General features: G+C 40.4%; 1 protein-coding gene across 2 annotated transcripts in view; it reads left to right on the forward strand.

The window, feature by feature from the left end:
- The first annotated feature begins 6,158 nt into the window (after nt 1-6,158).
- The window catches only part of LOC124123075 (serine/threonine-protein phosphatase 4 regulatory subunit 4-like), a 113,131-nt gene continuing 104,318 nt past the window's right edge, over nt 6,159-14,971 (forward strand). The window contains exons 1-2 of one of the 2 annotated variants that reach the window (XM_046486376.2): nt 6,159-6,402; nt 8,799-8,872. In XM_046486376.2, the coding sequence (XP_046342332.2) occupies nt 6,331-6,402; nt 8,799-8,872 (146 nt within the window). In that variant the 5' untranslated portion in view covers nt 6,159-6,330. Of the gene's footprint in view, nt 6,403-8,404; nt 8,684-8,798; nt 8,873-14,971 lie in introns of those variants that run through there. The other variant, XM_046486370.2, reaches the window with a different exon arrangement.

Raw genomic sequence — 14,971 nt, forward strand, 5'->3', positions numbered from 1 at the left:
GAGTGAGTGATTGATGAATGAGTGAGTGAGTGAGTTGGGTGGGATGAAAGCCCGAAGTGATGCAGGTCTCTGCACAGCGAATCGAAGGAACTACTATCGACTGACGGCCCATGAAGATCCGCGACTAACGGGATCGGGTGGTCAGGCTCGCTGACTTTATTGATGCATGTCATCGATCCCAATTGCGTTGATTGATGCTCATGTTGTCAATCACTGGATTGTCTGGTCCAGACTTGATTATTTACAAACCGCCGTCATATAGCTGATATTGCTGAGTGCGGCGTTAAACAACAAACAAACAAACTATCGACTTACCGTCATATTTAATACCTTATTGGATAACAAATGCAAATTCAGACTCACGTTTGATATACAAAACATCTCCATCTAGTGTATCTTAATATTACCAGTTGTTATTTTAGATGTGACCCGTGAAGATCCGGGGAGGAATAAGTCTTCAGCAACCCATACTTGCCGTAAAAAGCGACAATGCTTGTCGTAAGAGGCGACTAACGGGATCGGGCGGTCGAGTTCGCTGACTTGGTTGATGCATGTCATCGTATCCTAATTGCTTGGATCCATGCTCATGATGTCAATCACTGGATTGCACTGGTCCAGGCTCGATTATTCACAGACCGCCGTCATATAAGAGGAATAGTGTTGAGGGCGGCGTTTAACAACAAACACACAAACATCATTTTAGAAGTGCAAGAGTGTATGAATGTATGTACTGTAAGATTTTGAGGGAAAGAGTTTCATGATGTGATAACCTCCAACAATCATTCGCCTACGGAACAGACAAAATGGATATAGCCCCAAAATCTACATTTAGGTAATATTTCACAAACCTGATAATGAAAGACAGTTATGAAATATGTCCCACTGAAACACTGTTTGAATATGCTATCCTACGGTGGCCCATACGGGACATGGAGTCTGTTTTTTCATATTTTGATATTTCACTTACTTTTATCGTAACCTTTTGCAAATTAACACAATTTGTCATACAAATATGTGATACCCAAAACAAGGAAAATGTACTTTCAAGTAGCTGTTGAATCGCTGAAATGTGAAGCGAAAATGTCCAAAACTAAAATGGAAATGTCCAAAACAAAAACGAAAAGGTCAAAAACTAAAATGAAAATGTCCAAAACAAAAACGAAAAGGTCAAAAACTAAAATGAAAATGTCCAAAACAAAAACGAAAATGTCAAAAACAAAAGCGAAAATGTCAAAAACTAAAATGAAAATACAGAAAAGTATTTCCACCGCGGTGGAAATAGTTTTGTGTTTTGTGCTGTGTGTATGCACATGTACTTGAGACCTTGTTTCTCTTCCTTCATATGCTGTTCTTTGACGTAGTTGACCCCAAAAAGGCTGCGTCGCTACCCTGGCCTTTCAACCGTGGGCCCCTCGCGATGACCTTGTCGATGACACGTACGGAACATTTCTCTGATTACATGAACACCTATGACTGTAATTGTGACTGACCTGTGTCCAATGATCAGGGGTGTCATTAAACAAGAATAAGTTAAAATAAAAACGTGCTAATAGGTTTACAGGTTTATTTCTAACAGCTAATTGTATCAATAGATGACACTATAAAGGATCAAAGAAATCCGATCTGCACTGACAAAGATCAGTGATTAATTAAATCAGCGCAAATACACATGCGGCTCAGCTAAGCGACTATATTACAGTAATACATTGAGAGTAGCTACAACTGAAACAACACTTTGACAAGATACGTAGACAGCCAATTAAGGTGAGGTGAAATTGGGTTTAACGTCGCGTCCAAGACTATTTTACTTATATTAGCGACGTGCATGCATGTGTGTGTGTGTGCGCCCGTGCGTGCGTGTACTAGTCAGGACTGATGCCGATTTATAGTGACTCCGAGCCGACCCCTTAATGCACTAGACAGGGTAACAAAAAGTACCATCTTTTGACGACTTTTAGTATGACGCGGCCGGGGATCACACCCGCACCTTTCGCTCTCCGGACTGGTTCAAGCAGCCACACACACACACACGTACCTGTACGTCGCTATATAAGTGCAATAATCTTGGACGCGACGTTAAACCCAATTTCGCCTCACCTATTAGCCTAAAAGGAAATGATTATCTTATTACTTTGACACTGTACAGGGGGCGGCGGGTAGCCTAGTGGTTAAAGCGTTTGCTTGTCACGTCCGAGGCCTGGGTTCGATTCCCAACAGCGTAAAACCATACCCATAAACTCAGTCCCAAGTTCACCCGAGAAGATCCGGGCTAGAATAAATCTTCAGCAACCCATGCTTGCAAAAAGAGGCGACTATGCTTGTCATAAGAGGCGACTAACGGGATCGGGTGGCCAGGCTGGCTGACGCGTTTGATGCATGTCATCGTATCCCAATAGCGTGGATCGATGCTCATGATGTCAATCACTGGATTGTTTGGTCCAGCCTCGACTATTTACAGACCGCCGATTAAAAAAGATGGCATATTGCTGAGTGCGGCGTTGAACAACAAATAAACAAACAAACAAAACAAAGCTATACTAAACTAAACGGGTTATGTGGTGGGCCAAAGGTATGGTGGTAGTTGATTGAAGCGTTAGTAAAATCGTTATTACTCGACGCTGATGGCAACCGTAACACAGCACTGGGACTGGTCACTTCCTTCCAATAACAGTGAATGAGTGCATTTTTATTTTTCAAACGATACAGTCATCAATATTTCAGCTTTAATAATCAAGTAACCTGTAGATAATCATGTCTGGACCGGGTAAAGCATGTACTGGAAGCACGAGGAACACTCCCTACCATCGGAGCCTGATGACCAACGGAGAGACATCCAGACAACAGAGACCAACCTGATCTTGATTCGGCTCTCACGATAAGCTCGGGATGCGGTGGACCAATACTTACAGATGTTTAAATGTATAGGAATATTCATTACTTTAGTAATCGTGATTCGTGACTTTGTTCGAGCTGTACATTTGCATAAATAGATACGTGAATCCTGTCGATACAGCTAGTGTATATAGTGAACTTGTCAGCATCACTTGAACAGTCAACGTTGCCTAGCAACTAGCATATGGAACTGACAGATGTAAACTGTACACGCAACTGACTTTGTGTGATGCGTTGACAGAGTGCATGTAACTGACATGCAGCTGAAGCTATTCTGTGTAATATTCTGCACAGATGTTCTACTGAGTGAGTATGGTTTTACGCCGCTTTTAGCAATATTCCAGCAATATCACGGCGGGGTAACCAGAAATGAGCTTCACACATTGTACCCATGTCGGCAATCGAACACGGGTCTTCGGCGTGACGAGCGAACGCTTTTAACCACAAGGCTACCCGACGGCCCCAGTTCTACTAAGATTCAGACCGATGTGAATACTTTAGGGTCAAGTGGCAATTTACCTTCATGCGTGTCATACATGGAGGTAAGATGACATAGTGTGCTTAAAAATGATGGTGACGTGACATTGTTGACTGCTCTGCAATACACTTACTCACGTAGACACACGCAAGCACGCACCCAACCACTCAAACCGTCAACTTGACTCGCGTACACCGGAACTACATTGATCGGTATTTCATAACTTTACTGCAAGTTTTGAAAGAGTGAGTATGTGAGCATGCCGCGCAATTTTAGATCTACCAACAAAAACGCATGTGCGTGTCTCTTCCCCCAGAGATTCTAAGTAGTTTTGGGTGGATCATGTATATTTAGTTCTATGCCATGCGGCTTGGTGGTTCATGCATGTCATCGTATCCCAATTCCGTGGATCGATGCTTATGATGTCAATCACTGGATTGTCTGGTCCAGATTCGATTATTTACAGACCGCCGTCATGTTGCTGGAATATTGCTGAGTGCGGCGTAAAACAACAAACTAACCAACCAACTACATGCAGCATATAGGTCCATGAGAGTTTCGTACAGAGGACATATTCTACCTAAGAATCTCCACGTGGGTCAACAATGATTGACTATGAGGTTCACGTGCACAATACGTCATAAAATATGTCTGCATGGACGCCGTTGTGTATATGGTACGTTGGATCACTATTGCACGAGTGTTTTGTATAGATTTTGTTTTAACTCCCTTGAATTGTCTTCAACCACACGAATTATAAATTATCCTAACGGGATGAACACGAGCTTCGGAAAAACTTGTATTAATTTATACCATTAGCATATAGTTGGGCACAATGTTCAGTACAGACATTTATTTAGGAACATAATAAACATCGATGAACTGACGTCGCTGATGTTTGTGACTGGTGTACACGTGTCCATGGAGTTCTGATTTAATAAATGTGCCCAAATCGTGGACAATTAACATGAATAAATGATGTCAACAACAACAAACAAAAATTTAAAAAATGTGCCCATGTTCTTGGTGTGAACAGCGACCCTTTATAGCGAGTGAGTTTGGTTTTACGCCGCTTTTAGCAATATTTCAACAATATCACGGCGGGGGACACCAGAAGTGGGCTTCACACATTGTACCCATGTCGGAATCGAAACTGAGTCGAACGCTGTAACCACAAGGGTACTCGACCGCCCCCACGACCCTTTATAAGTACAGCGAACTAGTACCCCGTTCACATGCGTCTCTATACATATGTGTGTATGTGTGCATACGTGTGTAGAAATACATACGTGAGTATACTTGTCATGTGAACGCGTTTACACATATGTGTATATTTACACCAGGAGCAAAGTTGCATCATGTCTGGAGCAGGTGCAAATGTAAATGTAAATTTGCACTGTGTGCACATGTTGCAATGTGAACGTTTATGTCAACGTAAGAGGATGATCTAATTAATATCTGTTCTTTGCCATCACCAAACAAATTGTCAACAGTGCCAACTTTTATGCCTATATACAAAGTTGAGCGGACGGTGTTTTCCTTTGGTTTCAAGGAGTCAAAACTTTGTGTACAAATTAAATCAAACACATGTTGCTTCACGCGAAGATTTCCGGTGAAGTAACTCTCTTATTCAACTTTGATTGGAAAACAACCTATTTTGTGTTGAAAGTCGTGAACAGACTGACGAATGTGTGTGCCTTACACAATTTAAATACTTTATTTACACATCTGATGCGTTTCATGTGAACGCATTGTAAATTTACATATACGTCCGTATTTATAGTTACACATGTGCAATATTACTTACGTTAGTAAATGTTGTGCATGTGAACGGGGTATAAGATTAGCGTTGTGTTTTAATGCCTCCAATAACTCTTATACCAGGATAGCATGAAACGCAACGACTATTAATGTCATAATACGTATTGTGAATGAATTACGTTTAAAGCCGCTTTGAACAATATTTCAGTTCGGAGGCGACATGTTTTTATTCAGCGGGGAGGCTGTGGTTTTGACTGTTGAACAAAAAGAAATTGCCTGGCACAAAAATACATTGTTCCCAGATTATTTGTTTGGGTTTTTTTTACAAATATTTCGACTCATAGTTTTAATTTAAAAAATATCTGTTTTTGCAGTTGTAGCTTAAAAAAATATCCAGTCTCCATAGAAAACCCCAGGCTCTCATCCGAAATATCATCCGGTATCACGATGTGCCAGCTCTAGTTGGGGTAGAAAGCCCAATGTGACGCAAGTCCTTGACATTTACCATCTGGGCGAAACCACGGGTATGGTGCTGACAAACGGAGAAACATTATCACGAAGAATCGGGATTCAAACCCAACCCCCACAATCACAGGTTTCAGGCGCGCCTAAGGGACGCAACTCTCCACAGCGAATTACGGCGTTGGACGATTGGCCACCGTGTCTCTCGCGTACATCGGGTCAATAGTGCATAATGTTGTCATATTAGGATAGCGAATGTAACCATGCCCGAAGGCTTTAGTCTAATTGCAAGTCGTGCTGATGTTAAAATGGGTATGTAATTCATTCACTGAAAGTAATAGGGGCAGGTTCATGGTGAAGATAAAAGACGCAGTGTGTATTTAAAGTAAATATTGCGTGTGTACTTATGCAGCGTGAATCTTTAACAGATTTTATAGTATTCTGTTTTTTTGTAAACAGTGTCTCTGAAGGTGAAATACACGGCAATCAATCCACTCCGTGATTGTAATTGTTGAAGGACGTGGTACATGTTCAGTAAAGCAAACACCTGATTGACGGAAATTACTCGGCCAGTGTATGGCCAATAGCTCCTGTCACGTACGTACGGAGTGAAGCGAGGCAGAGTGCGCATATCAACCAACACATGTCCTGTGGTCAGCGATGCCAGGTCTGCCTTTACCGGCTCCTTACTGGGTACCTGTGGATGATGTAGGGACCCAAGGCAGGATCTGACTGATATGTTCTCACTTGGTTTTGATGAGCTCATCGACGACGTGTGTGACGGCACACTCATCTTCCGATTACATAAGGTAAATGTCCGCCAATTGTATGCACGAATGGATGTCGTTATATGCCAAGTGAACTGTTGGGGACAGCTCTGGAATGACAGGATGCGTGTGAATGAGTACATTTGAGTGTTTTGTTGAGAATGTTTATTTAAATTTCATGTATCTGAAACTGCCAGATCCTTTCCCATTTCTGTCGACCTCCTCCGTGGTCTAGTGGTAGAGCGTCCACCCGGAGAGCGGAAGGTCCGGGGTTCAATCCCAAAAGACGTTAATACCAAAAGACGTTAAAAGATGGTACTTGTTGCTACCCTGTCTGGCGCTCGGCATTAAGGGGTTACAAGGACTGGTCGGCTCGGAGTCAGTATACTGTGTCTGAGTGGGGTATTCATGTTAAACTGCTGCATGGTATCTCAGTGAGCTAGCACTATAAATCGGCATCAGTCCGGACTAGTACAAGCAGCCACAAAAACACACACACGTACATGCACGTCGCTATATCAGTGCAATAATCTTGGACGCGACGTTAAACCCCATTTCACCTCACCTCTCATTTCTGTCTTACAAACCATCAACCTCTAATGCAATGGACCCAAAATAAATAGGCTACTAACTCCCTTTTGTTGGAGGGGTCTATTTAGAGGGTACTTGGGGATTCAGCATTGGGTAAGCGGGACGCAGATAAAATCGTATTTGGTACGCACATTCAACATTTTCAAACATAATGGTGTACCTTATAATTTCTTTCATACATTTTATTTTTTAAATATTTCTTCAGTAATATACCTTAAAATAGTACACTTTTCTCGGTGCTTTTGAGATTTGTGTTAAGTAATATTCGGGATTCAGGGGTGGGCAAAGATATTCGGTGTTGGGGTTTGGAGTTGGGGGGGGGGGGGGGGGGGGGGGGGGCTCTATAATTTGATCAGTAGCCATCATTAAGGTAGGCCTGTAGCTTCCGCCTGTAATTGTAATAATATCTATTAAATCACATGAATTTTTCTTTTTGGCAATAAACCATCCAATAAACCCACGCAAACTATGGGGAATCGAACTCGGGTCTACGACGAGACGAGCAAACACTTTTACCAACAGGTTACCTAAACGCCCCTTGCAATATAAGTAGATATAAACCATGAGGTTTATTCGCAGAACATATTGCCAAGCTGCTTAAATACTTATAGAACGTTTTGCTAAGAGCGTCTATAAATAAAGCATATAGCAAAGTAGAACATACCAACACATATTAATAACGGCCGAGTTATCCTAAATATCCTCCATGAAACGTTGGGCAAAAAGCGTCCGTATAAATATAGTTATATAGTAGTGGTGCTCCATTGACAAATTATTAGCGAAGAGTGTCTATTTCTGTCTGTGTGACGCCGAATCTTGTGCAGCTATACAAGGAGCCCATTCAACGTGCAGCTGTCCCCTTTGTGTGCGTATATATTTACCCATTTATCTCTCAAGCCTTGCGTGCGCGGGTGGAGCTCTTTATGCCAGAAACTCAAATTCTGCATAAAGAAAACAGGATTAGAAATTGTTGCTTGCACATCATACATGATTGACTTGATCATTGTTATTTATGCGCTACGTCTCAGAAAGATCGCTGGAAAGATATTTACACACACGTGGACACTAATTAATGATTTGGTAATTGGTTAGTGTCATCTATGCCGGAATGACGCAGATGCGTTTTCCAGAATACATTTGGGTTGGTCAAAGGAAACAATGAATTGATTCAATTTCAAATAGGCTTTACACTTCATGAATAATTTTGTAATCATTACAACAACGTATTTATTCAATTAGAGAAACATGCAACGTGTATCTCAATAAATTCTTTAACTACAGGTCTTGCTAACCTGGGTTTTATCATAATTTGATTATATATTTGAAAAAGACACCGTTCGTAAACAAATGGGACATAAATAATTGTTGATAAGTTCTTAGAGTACACATACCCTACTCTTTGAGGTAAAGCGGGCACTTGCTGTCATCGATTCTCGCATACCACAACGAGAGTTTGCGAGATCTCGTTTAGCCGAGCAACATGGAGGCCAGTTGTGTTGTCAAGAGAAGCTTTCTCCATGCACCACTAACTCACAATGTTTCTCGTGTGTAAAACGACATTAAATTGTTAAAAACACCCAAAACTGGAGCTAAAAGGATAGAAACGGAAGGAAATGCTTACAATTGCAAGGTGACATTTTGAAAAATTAGAATGGACGCGACAACAACGTCGCTGGCCGAAGATTTGCAAGAACTGCAATTGGATGGCCGACCGATCACTAAGGCGCTAAAGGTGCGTACACCATAAACGTTTTTTTTTAAATCATCTGTGTCAGTTGTTTTGAGGGGGTATGTGCTATAACGCAATATCGCATAATTATCATTGATATCGGTGTTCTGTATTTCAGAGCTCTGAAGAGCTTGAAAAGCTCACGGTCGACCCCCATTTGAATGACATTGAAAGAGCTGTGTACCTGCTCAGGTAAGTTCACTGGACAATAATACACATGGACATTTGACATGCTGTTAGATTTTCAGGACTTGATATTCCAATACGCATTTATTTATTGTTTATTTATCGTGCGTGTAGATGAACGGCTCCGAGATTATTTGGCCTATATCTATGAACTAGGCCTACATTTTTACACAAAGGATATATGACACTCGCCAGCAGAACATATGTTGTTTAGCAGTGACTCATTATCAAGATAGCTGAAATAATTACTGTCTTATATACAAAAATACACAACAGGGGTGACAGATTAATTGTTATTTATGTTAACAGTTTGTGGTATGTCAAATCAATATCGGCTACATCAGTACATGTCTACAAGGCTTAATTGCACATGATGTTGGTCTTCACAACTATATTTTGTTGACAAGCGTGTAACAAGCATGAATATATCATTTGTACACTTTGACATTGGAAGGGTTTCCAGTATAATTAACTGTTTTATGTGGATTGGTGACTTTCTATTAGGGCTGGGACGAGTCCAAATTTACTACCCGGGTACCCGACACTCTATCACCTTATCACCCTACCCTACCCAGATACCCACTGCAGGTCTCAAGAGTTGGGAACCAAATGTCTGATTGGTAATTATTTTACCACAGCCCTGGCCAAAACTATTCAGATACATGTATCAAACAATCAGACCATGCATTCACTGAAGTTGATTGAAGCTTTATCTTTACTCAAACATATACAAGTCAAAAGGAATGTGTGCAAGAAATGCGAAAACTAGCGACTTGTAGTGTAACCACTGAGCCATAGTGAGTTTTTGTCATTTAACAATATATCACATAACTAACCACGGTCCGGGTAGTCCCGTGGGTAACCGGGTCCTACTCAGGACCCATCCGACCCAAGTACCCGAGTTACCCATCCCAGCCCTACTTTCTGTTATCATATGGTAAAAACTGACTGGCTACTTACCATCTGGATGTGATTATTCATGTTGCAATGTTTGAAATTAACAGAGGTCCTTGAGGTCTTATCCTCTGGTACTTATATCTAGAGACACCTTCAATCTTTTAATTTTAACATTAGAGTTAAGACAAGGGCCCTTGGGCTTGATTATTTTAATAATTATTACAATTAATATTGGACACTGATGCTATGTTAAACAGTCAATGTTTCTTCACACTGGTCTATTTCCTTTTGTTATTGTCTATGTGTTGACCATTCAGTGTAAAGCTTAGTATGTATAGTATTGTACTACTTCAAGATATATATCTACAGTTAGTTGGAGCATGAACTGCTTTCTGCCATTTGCAGAAATTCTGTTGCTTTGATAAATAAATATTTATAATGACACAAGACACAGCAGACACTTGGTTAAAAGACAGTTTTGTGACATGTGGGTGTGTATGGATAGAAAATAAGTAAACCCATAAGGCCACCTGAATAACACAAGTAAAGCCACATGGGTTGAATATATATATAAGACAAAAATACAAGGGTTAAACACACTCAACACTCAACATTGAAGAATTCAACACTGAAGGATGAAAGGTGTGATATCTAATTTTGAACTTTTAGACTTTTATGAATAAATTGAGGGTGGAAACATGGCTGTAACATAGCTAAGAAGCAGACTGTTCAGTTGCGCTGATGTTAGTGATAATGAGACAGGGAAACAAGATGTTTCAAGATGTTCTTTTAATGAAAGTCTGGGATAGAAAATATAGAATAATACTGTGAATCATAATATGGTCCATTCGACAATCCTGCATGCCCCCATGTTTTCCCTGGATGGTCCACTGTTTTTGAGGACAGGTCGGCCGACGTTACCTCAGGAGCTGAGTTGATATATTCAACTTCTGTGATGTGATAACATTAAATTTAAGCCTCAATCATGGCTGATCCATGATAATTGTTCTTATGACATTATCAAATGTAAGTGTTAATCATAGTTGATCCATGTTAATTGTACTTATGACATTATCAAATCTAAGTGTTAATCGTATTTGATCCATGATAATTGTATTGATGACTATATAAAGTTTATGCATCAATCATGTCAATCATGGTTGAGTCATGATAACTGTACTGGTAATATCATCAAATGTAAGTGTCAATCATGGGTGATCCATGTTAATTATACTGATGACATCATAAAATTTAGATGTCAATCATGGGTGATCCATTGTAATTGTACGAATGACATTAAACATGTTAAATGTGTCAGTTATGTGTTTTGGAGAACGTTTGATACTGCTTTTACAGTTTAGCCATTCTTAAAAACCACATAAATAAGTCGAACAATTGACCATTTTCAGTAAGCATGATAAATGAATAATGTTTTTCTTATAGTTTGAAATGATGATAACAACAACCACTTTGACCTATGAATTTTCCAAACAACACACAAAATAAAATGTTCTGCTTAAAACAAAGGCTTGATATGAAATCCTAACCTTTTCCTACACTACTTATCAATTGTAATAATTTGCATTAATGCTTTTATTGTTCATGTTAATTGAGAATGTTGGTGATAACAAGCTGTACCCAATTATGAGGCCCCATTAAAATAGACTTTTGTGTGACATCCAATATTATTCAGTGATACAGTTGTGTATGTCAAACAGTCATTTCACCTATTGGTAAAATAACAAGATCTGTGTCAATGATCAGCTGTTATTGACATAGCTTGCTGAAAAGCTTTTATTGCCATTTACTTGCATTAACCTTTGTATAACACAATATGAAAGACGTCAAGTTGGTGACTGAATTTCATGAGGAATGTTTGTAGAGAGAGCTCTATAGGAGCCGACCTCCCTGTCTGTCCTTGGCTGGTACACAGATCTATTACCACTTCCCATTACATATACTACGTTCAGCCACACACCACTGTAAGGCTGGTTATTGCTCGTATCGTGTGTCAGAGTGGCTACTCAGTGTGTTGTGTTATGTAACATCAAGGTTGCCATTTCTGTATCATTTCTCTGGTAAATACATTCGTGACCAACTTGTGTTATTCCGGGACAAGCCGAATAGCGACTCGTGCCCCTCTCGTGGCCATTTTTGCAACCGGGTTCCGTCTTAGCGCAAACGGGCATACCTAAAACAATTGTCAACTCGTTGTGTAGTGGTTCACACATATATCCCCATATATTATATATATTTTAGATACAATTTAAAGCAGATCTGGACATGCAGACTTATACAGTATGTTTGAACACATTTAACTGTGTCTTGGGTATATTTTTAGATGCAAGACACATGTAAAATCAAATATTATTTCTGAGGGATTCTTTGACAAAGAACTTGAAATCATACCCGCATTCTGATTGGTTTGTCGTATTTTCGCACCTAACATTCATCGATAGGGGGACGAGTCTTCTTGCAGGTTACGGAAAGGGGCGAGTGGTGACGAATTTGGGAAATAATGTATGGAGAAACTTTTGAAAGCTTGGAATTGTTAGATTGTGTTATTATTTCTTGTTTTGTAAATGTTTTTGGTCAATTTGGTAAGATGCATGTAAAATAACATGATTGCTGACTGGCGTTCAGTTAACAAAGTCAGTACCAATTCGAGATAATAATTTGATGTTGTTTTGTTGGTATAAATGGGATAGTCTGGATTCAGTGAGTTTGTTTGAAACAATCAGGATGTTTTCATGATCCTATCAACCTAAGATCATTAGATTGAGGGATTTACCAGGCGTAAAATTCAGCATGCTCAGCGAGGTGATGGAAGTACCACATGTATAATGATGCCATCAGCTTGACTCTGCATTGTACACATGGTTAGATTGTGATTTAGAGCTTTTCACGTTTTGTAACAAATATCTGTGCACACAAAAGTAAAAGTTATTTCTTGATTACTGTGTGTGGTTTCCCTACTGTACTAGTATATATCCGATCATACTGTGTTCCAGGTGATGTATGTTATTGCCTTGATCATGTATATTTACATAGATACATATATTATGATATATATGTATGTATATATAAAGAACTTTTTATTATTACCTGAACTCTTCTTGAAAGCATATGTTTGCAAAACCCTCTTGATAGCCACAACAATGACACGTCACTGTTCTTTACCAAACCACAACTCTTGTTCCAGTGTCTGTAGACCTGGGCTTGACTGTACTGCAAGTAGCTGAGGACCTGAACCGACTATTGCTATGGATGTTGTAGTCATCACCTGGGCTGACTATTGATATGGATGTTGTAGTCATCACCTGAACTTACTGTTGCTATGGGTGTTGTAGTCATCACCTGAACTTACTATTGCTATGGATGTTGTAGTCATCACCTGGGCTGACTATTGCTATGGGTGTTGTAGTCATCACCTGGGCTGACTATTGCTATGGATGTTGTAGTCATCACCTGAACCTACTATTGCTATGGATGTTGTAGTCATCACCTGGGCTGACTATTGCTATGGATGTTGTAATCATCACCTGGGCTGACTATTGCTATGGATGTTGTAGTCATCATCTGAACCTACTATTGCTATGGATGTTGTAGTCATCACCTGGACTGACTATTGCTATGGATGTTGTAGTCATCACCTGAACCTACTATTGCTATGGATGTTGTAGTCATCACCTGGGCTGACTATTGCTATGGATGTTGTAGTCATCACCTGAACCTACTATTGCTATGGATGTTGTAGTCATCACCTGAACCTACTATTGCTATGGATGTTGTAGTCATCACCTGAACTTACTATTGCTATGGATGTTGTAGTCATCACCTGAACCTACTATTGCTATGGATGTTGTAGTCATCACCTGGACTGACTATTGCTATGGATGTTGTAGTCATCACCACGGCTGACTATTGCTATGGATGTTGTAGTCATCACCTGGACTGACTATTGCTATGGATGTTGTAGTCATCACCTGGGCTGACTATTGCTATGGATGTTGTAGTCATCACCTGGACTGACTATTGCTATGGATGTTGTAGTCATCACCACGGCTGACTATTGATATGGATGTTGTAGTCATCACCACGGCTGACTATTGATATGGATGTTGTAGTCATCACCTGAACTTACTATTGCTATGGATGTTGTAGTCATCACCTGGGCTGACTATTGATATGGGTGTTGTAGTCATCACCTGGACTGACTATAGCTATGTGTTATAGACATCCCCTGGACTGACTATAGCTATGTGTTATAGACATCACCTGGGCTGACTGTTGCTATGTGTTGTTGTCATCACCTGGACTGACTATAGCTATGCGTTATAGACATCCCCTGGATTGACTATAGCTATGTGTTATAGACATCCCCTGGACTGACTATTGCTATGGGTGCTGTTGTCATCACCTGGACTGCCTGTAGCTGTAGGCGTTGTAGTCATTACCTTCACTGCCTCTAGCTACAGCTCCTAGTCTGGCTGCCACTCCTTTCTCATGAATGTGTCAGGGAGGAGGAGGCATCAGTGTTGTCGGAGCGTTGCTGTTGCTAGGCCACCATAGCTGCGACTGTCATGGTGTGCGAACATCACACTGTCTCCAGTAATGGCTGACAACTAATGGTTATCATCATTGATTGGTGGTCCCAATCACTGCCTGGCAAGTAAATCACAACAAACGTGTCTCAGAAAACAGGCAGAGTGCTGGACAACATACTGGATATAGCTACTGTAGGCAGTGAGATCACACACATGTAACTGTGTAGTAACTGTTGCTGTCAAATACTGTAAGGCTTTATTGTAAGGGACCCTTTTCAACCCTCGAGTAGCTAAAGGCTCCTAAAAGCTTTTGAGTTCACTTCACCTGAGGGGTCATGGAAGGCCTAGTTGTCAAAGGCACCATAATTGGCTGTGAGAGTTGTGTCCCTTTGGCATGCCAGAAGCTTCTGAATGTGAGTTTGAATGCCAGATCACCTTATGTTTCTAGGCATGTCAGGACCATACCTGTGTGTTTCACCAAAGTGAGACCTGCATCACTTTGTGCTTTCCTCCCACATTAAGCTGACACGCCATGATATATCCGGAATACTGTTATAATTGGCGTTAAACTCACTCACTCACTCACTTTAAGAGCATTGTTTGGCCACTGAATCTATTATGATTGCATTCTGAGAAGGAATCTGTCTGTTACATCGTTAGA

This window comes from Haliotis rufescens, unplaced genomic scaffold (assembly GCF_023055435.1).
Source record: "Haliotis rufescens isolate VD_foot unplaced genomic scaffold, xgHalRufe1.0.p SCAF_3, whole genome shotgun sequence".
Lineage (NCBI taxonomy): Eukaryota > Metazoa > Mollusca > Gastropoda > Lepetellida > Haliotidae > Haliotis > Haliotis rufescens.